Source organism: Hippocampus bargibanti, linkage group LG10 (genome assembly GCF_051943395.1).
Source record: "Hippocampus bargibanti isolate YZ-2025 linkage group LG10, ASM5194339v1, whole genome shotgun sequence".
NCBI lineage: Eukaryota > Metazoa > Chordata > Actinopteri > Syngnathiformes > Syngnathidae > Hippocampus > Hippocampus bargibanti.
The window spans coordinates 11881907-11887906 of NC_142743.1; the positions used below are offsets into that span (position 1 = coordinate 11881907).

Below are 6000 nucleotides of genomic sequence, written 5' to 3' on the forward strand. Positions count from 1 at the left end.
TATCAGCACCCCCTACACGAAAAACCAATACCCGAACAAATTCGGGAATGGCGCTCCACGTCATACTTCTCAATTCCCAAATAAATTAGTTAATTCCCAAGTTATATGTGTCTGGAGTTATCTGAGTTTGAAATGGGGATGGCTGTATTAAATACAAAACAATCCATACATCTTGATTTATATAACGCTTTCACTGTAACAAAGCGCTAACATGGGCAAAAGGAAAATCCTGCCCCCTCGTGCAAGGGAAAAACATTGCCAGAAGTCTGATCAATGCCTTATCGGCACCCCCGCAAGACAAACCAAAACCTGAATAAATTCGGGAATGGCAGTGAAATAGTTAAAGATGTTAAAACAAGCCAAGTTGAAGAAAAGTAAAAAATATATATTTTTTGTTTTTAATTTGTTAATAGCTGAAAGAATCCAACCGGGAAGCTAATACTGTTTATAAAAGAGAAGCCGCAAAATGCTGCCATTAACAAATAATCTGATGAGTCGATTGAATGATTAATCAAAACTACGACCGGTCGGCGAATAAAAAGAATCATTTGTGTCGATACTTTGCCTCCCAATTGATTTGGCTTGGCCTTGCTTAGCTTTAGCTATATCATATTTTCAATTCCCTAATACATTTGTGAATGGCAGTGAATGAGTTAAAAGGGCAACTATGAGAAAATATATAATAAAATACACTTAAAATAAAGCAAAAATAAAAGAAAATAAGTCATTACAATTAAAAAAACAGCAGAGAGCAAAGAGTTCATTTCTAAATTCTATGGATCTGGAGTTATCTGAGCTTGAAATGGGAGCGGCTGTACAAAGGGCAAATGCTGCCGTCTCGTGGGAGGGAAAAACATTGCCAGAGGTCTGACCGCAGCTTAATTCGCACCCCACCAAAAGAAAAAAAAACACAACCCGAACAATTTCAAGAATGGCGCTCCACGTCATGCTTTTCAATTGCCGAATAAAATCGGGAATAACAGCGAATTAGTTAAATTAACACATTTTCTGCCGGCGTAAAAAACAAGCTCAGAGAAGACTCCGGCATCGATCGGATCCAGGCCTGAGGAACTCAAAAAACAATCATTGAGGTTTGAGTGTCATAAAAAAAATCTAGCTAACCATCTAGCTAGTTACTTAGCTAGCTATCTATTTGATATCTAGTGTGTCTAATATCTAGTGTTTGAGTTATTCCGTGTTGAGTGAACGCTGGCTCGTGTGGCTGCCGCTGCTCACCCACGAAAAAACGTATTATGTGACTATAAAGTGACCATGAGTTTTTTTGAGAGAAAGGTGCTTATAAATGAAATTTCCTCTTCTTCTTCTTCTTCTTCTTCTTCTTCTTCTTCTTCTTTTTCCTCTTCTTCTTCTTCCTCTCCCTCTTCTTCTTCTTCCTCTCCCTCTTCTTCTTCTTCTTCTTCTTCTTCTTCTTCTTCTTCTTCTTCTTCTTCTTCTTCTTCTTCTTACCATTATTATTATTATTCTAAATGAACCCGATACGTTTTTTGTTTTTTTGCGTCCTCAGATAGAGCAGGTGAGCCAGCTGGCTGCGTTGGTCCACGCTCAGGTGGAATATCACAGCCGGGCCTCTGAGATCCTCACGCAGCTGTGCAGCAAGATTGACGAACGGTCAGCGGTTCCCTCAACGCATCCCCCCCCGCCCCCCCTTCCCTCACCATGCAAAATTAAATAACGATAACTCTACAGCCACATTGTCCCAATCCCTTTTAGCTTTGTTTGTAGACTTTGTGACCAGCTGTCCTTCTTGTCATTCTGGTCTCCAGGATAAAGGATTGTTCCCACAAGCCCCGGAAAGAGTACGTCCACAAACCTCGCACCACTCTGGACTTGTCCTCCGTCAGTGAGAACCACAACGGAGGCATACATAGCGCTCGTTCTCCGGGTAAGTGCAGAGATTCTTGTGTCCAAAAAAACATGTCCAAGAATAGACACCGATGTTCCATTGGGAGAAAAGTCATAGGGATCACGTCATCGGGACTTATGAAGATGTTATTGACTGTGTGATTACTGATTAACTCATTCACTGCCATTCCCAAATTTATTCCGGAATTGAAAAGCATGACGTTGAGCGCCATTACCGAATTTGTTCAGGTTTTGGTTGGTCGGACCTCTGGCAATGTTTTTCCTTTTCACAAGGGGGCAGAATTTGCCTTTTGTCCATGTTGGCGCTTTGTTACATCTTCAGCTGTTGTTAAAGCGCTATAGAAATCAATTTGTACTGCATTTTACACAAACCCAGATAACTCCAGACCCATATAACCGAGGAATTAACTCTTGATGAAAGAAGAGAGTCTAACGTTTCTTACGCAGAATCAAATGTTTATGTGGTCCTAAAACTCAATATTGTGTGGGTCCTACAAGTGGAGTGATAATGACAAAAAAACCGGCACTGGAGTAGACACATGTTTGCACATTGGCCAGCAATGAATGAGTTCATAAGGGCAAACAGTGAGTGAACCTATTTGGAATTACAAACTGCAATGCTCTATGTAAATGTGTCTTGAGGATTTTTCAGAAAGGGTTTATTACACGAAGATGACCCCACCTCTACTTTCAACATGTGATCCCTTATGATTAGCAGCTGTTATTAATGCCGAGCGCTTACCGAACAGCGGTCTCATACTACTTCTTGATTATTACTTTGGTGTTATTCACTTGTTCATTAAAGCATTATTGCATGTAATGACAATGTAACGTTGTAATTACGTTGTAATTACGTTGTGGTTGCAGTGCAGTTACAGTGCCGTTCCAATGTAATTACCATGATATTACAATGGTACTCAACACAATTTGTGTGGAATGTTGTGGATATCGCATGCTTGTTTTGAAATCTTCCATTTCACGTGCCCAATTCACAAACAAACTCTTCTCTCTCTTTTTTTTTTTGTTTTTTTTTTTTTTTGTTTTTTTTTTGGGTGGGGTTTGAATGGTGCAGGGGCGAGGTCGCCAGGTGAGCCTTCCTCCACCGTCCACTTGTGTCAATTAAGCCCCGCCCTCATCCACTCTAACTGACTAACTAACTGACACTCTGACACTCTAACTGACCCCCCCCCCCCCCGCTCTTTCCCCCCCGACATCTTTCTGGGCCGCCACTTGGCGTTTGCAGCCCGGTCTCCAGGTGAGACAAAGCTGAAGATTGCGTACGCCTCATCATTTCCTCCATTGTTTTTGCCTCACCTTTTGTGTTCTGAGAGTCGACGCCCCCACGTTTGCTCCTTCGGCTCACTGACGTTCATTCTTTCCACCCATCTATCTCTCCATCCTTCCATATTTGCTTCTGCTGTAATCATTTTGGTTGTCTTTTCCACCCCCCTCACCCCCTCCACAGCAAGATCTCCAGGTGAGCACCGGTGATTCGTCTGTTAATGTTTCCCTTTTGAACGCAGTGAAGGTTCCTTTCCGTCCGCGGTCCAGCCTCGTCTATGCTGTTTTGATTTTTATTTTTTTCCTTCTTTGCTTGTCCGTCTAACCCTATGGTTTCTTCCTTGTTTCTTATTTTGTGTGTTTGCGTGAGTTTGACATTCAAGGAAATGCACAAGGAGCCTCTTTTATCCCCCCCACCCCAAAAAAACAACTATAATAATAATAATTCAGAGATTTGAAAAAGTTTAAATCATTTCTGTTTGTCTCTTTATTTCTTGTCATTCTCATTTTTATCTCATATTTAGAATTTTATTTTCAATAATATTATTAATCATAGTTTTCATTTTTTTTAAATATTCATCACAAAACATTTGATGTCACTTTCAAAATAATGAAGCCTAGTGCAAAAATCATTTTTGTATTCGTTTTATGCTTATTTTCAAAAGTCATTCATTTATTTTCCCTCCATTTTTATGGGACCCTGAATGCATCGCTAGAATCAGTAAATGACAAAAATGAGACATTTGTGGTCATAAAATGTCAGAGCATATGTAAAATTGGTTAGTTTTGATTTTCTAAATTTAATGGGCTGGGTAATCATTTTTTAATTTCATTTAATTTCAAGTGTTTTCAAAAGAAGAATTTGTTTTTTATTGTTGCTTTTTTGTGTAATATTTTGCTTTGTTTCCATTTTCTCTTTTGATTCATTTCTGTTTTGGACATTATTCCTCATTTCTCCCCTGACCTCCATTCATTCCTTCTTGGTCACTCTGTATTTTCACTTTTATCTGTGTTGTTTCTCTTTCACTGATTCGGTATCGCTTAGCAGCTCCGCTTGTGATGCCCCAAAATGTCAAACGGCGCCTCTCCTGAACGGCCGCGCGTCTCCTTCCAATGATGAAAATCTTGTTGAGGGATTTTTTTTCTTTCTTTCTTTGTCTTTTTTTTTCTCGCTCTCTTGTGGCGCGACCTGTTTCCTCTCTTCCTGCCTTCAGCTCGGTCACCAGGTGAGCTCCGCCTCATGGCAGTCGAAATGTTTTGTGGTGTCAAACCGCACTCTAAAACCATTAGGGGTCAACAATAACACAAAACAGCCCGACTTTTAAGGTCCTTTTGTTGATTATTCATCTGGCCCAAAACGTTGGTTCCCCAAGTTGACCCATGTCGGAGTTGGTTCGTTTTTGACCCAATTGTTTGGAGACTACACAGCCATATTCTTAGAACTTGATCCCTCGATGTCTCAGTCGCTTTCAGTCATTAATGTGGGTCACTAAAAAATTACCAATGGGCTGCTTGGGTCAATTTGATTCATCTTTGTAAAATATTAATTTATTGGGTTATGCTTGTATAAAAAGGCTTAATTGGTCCAAATTCTGGTTTACTTTTTGTATTTAGAGTGCATGTATAAATAGCCCAGCATTGGCGCAGTCCTTCTTGGACTACTCAAAAGGTTGGAACTCATTCACCCAATATGGGTTACTCTTGAGTAACCCAAGATAGATTACTCTTAAAGGACAACCGACGTCGCTGGACAAGTTGTGTCCATAATTTGTAAAATGGCTTCAAATGACTTCTACTGGGCGTATTTTAATAAGATTGCACCACATATAGCTATATTTTACCTTTTAAGACTCTCGCTGAACATTCAGGAAGACTTGTTTTTGAGTTGGTGACGAGTCCTCACGTTACGTCATGAAAGGACCCCCCCCTTGACCGACAAAAAGACACATTGTAGCAGTTCTTCATCACGTCAATTTATTTTGCACTTCTGTTTATCCGAAAACCTTGATGTTACATCCAAAAACCGCCAGCAGAGGGAGGCCAAGCTCCATGAAAAGAATTTATCAGCCTGTGGAAACGGGCTGATTCATTCCTCACAGCTCGGTGGCCATTTTCTTGCCCCTTTTTGGGTGAGACATCCCCCCCCCCTCGCCCGTTTGCCTCAAAATAACACGGAATAAATTCTTTAATTGATTGCAAACAGTATGCTTTGCTCATCAGGACTATTTGAATCATATTCATAACTGGATGTGTAACAAGAAAGCATCTTCTCCGAATCTGAAGTTTCATTCATTGTTTTGATTCTCCAGCAATGCAAGACGTCTTAGCGTGACGTCACGAACTGGGGGCGGGACTTTGTGAAAATGCCCAATTCGCAGCTCAATTTTTTTGCAGATTTTGGACACTTTAAGTCATTTTTATTGGTGTTTTGCATTTTACTAAAAATATCATACTTCGTGTTTTGGGTATTTTAGATGCTATAAAACGTTTTTCTGATGTCAGTTAAAAAACAAAAAAGTGACGTCGGTTGCCCTTTTTCGTAAGTAACACATCTCGGGTTACTCTCAAGTAACCCATCTCGGGTTACTCTTAACCCAACGATTTTCTGAGCGTCATTTTTCTATCCCAACATTTTTTCCCCCCAGCTCCCATGGACCAGCCGTGCTGCCGCGCCCTGTACGACTTTGACCCGGAGAACGAAGGCGAGCTGGGCTTCAAGGAGGGCGATATTATCACCCTGACCAACAAGATCGACGACAACTGGTACGAGGGGATGCTGCACGGCAACTCTGGCTTTTTCCCCATCAACTACGTGGATATCCTGGTGCCCCTGCC

The 6000-nt window shown here is 40.8% G+C and overlaps 1 protein-coding gene across 11 annotated transcripts in view; it reads left to right on the forward strand.

Moving 5' to 3' along the window:
* sh3gl2a (SH3 domain containing GRB2 like 2a, endophilin A1) overlaps window positions 1-6000 on the forward strand; it is a 29451-nt gene that overhangs the window by 21898 nt on the left and 1553 nt on the right. For 2 of the 11 annotated variants that reach the window (XM_089006863.1, XM_089006865.1), the window contains 6 exons: window positions 1526-1629; window positions 1785-1903; window positions 2957-2971; window positions 3128-3361; window positions 4380-4391; window positions 5811-6000. The exon at window positions 5811-6000 is cut by the window's right edge and continues 1553 nt beyond it. In XM_089006863.1, the coding sequence (XP_088862989.1) occupies window positions 1526-1629; window positions 1785-1903; window positions 2957-2971; window positions 3128-3361; window positions 4380-4391; window positions 5811-6000 (674 nt within the window). The remainder of the gene's footprint in view (window positions 1-1525; window positions 1630-1784; window positions 1904-2956; window positions 2972-3127; window positions 3362-4379; window positions 4392-5810) is intronic. The other 9 variants (XM_089006866.1, XM_089006867.1, XM_089006868.1 and 6 more) reach the window with 9 other exon arrangements.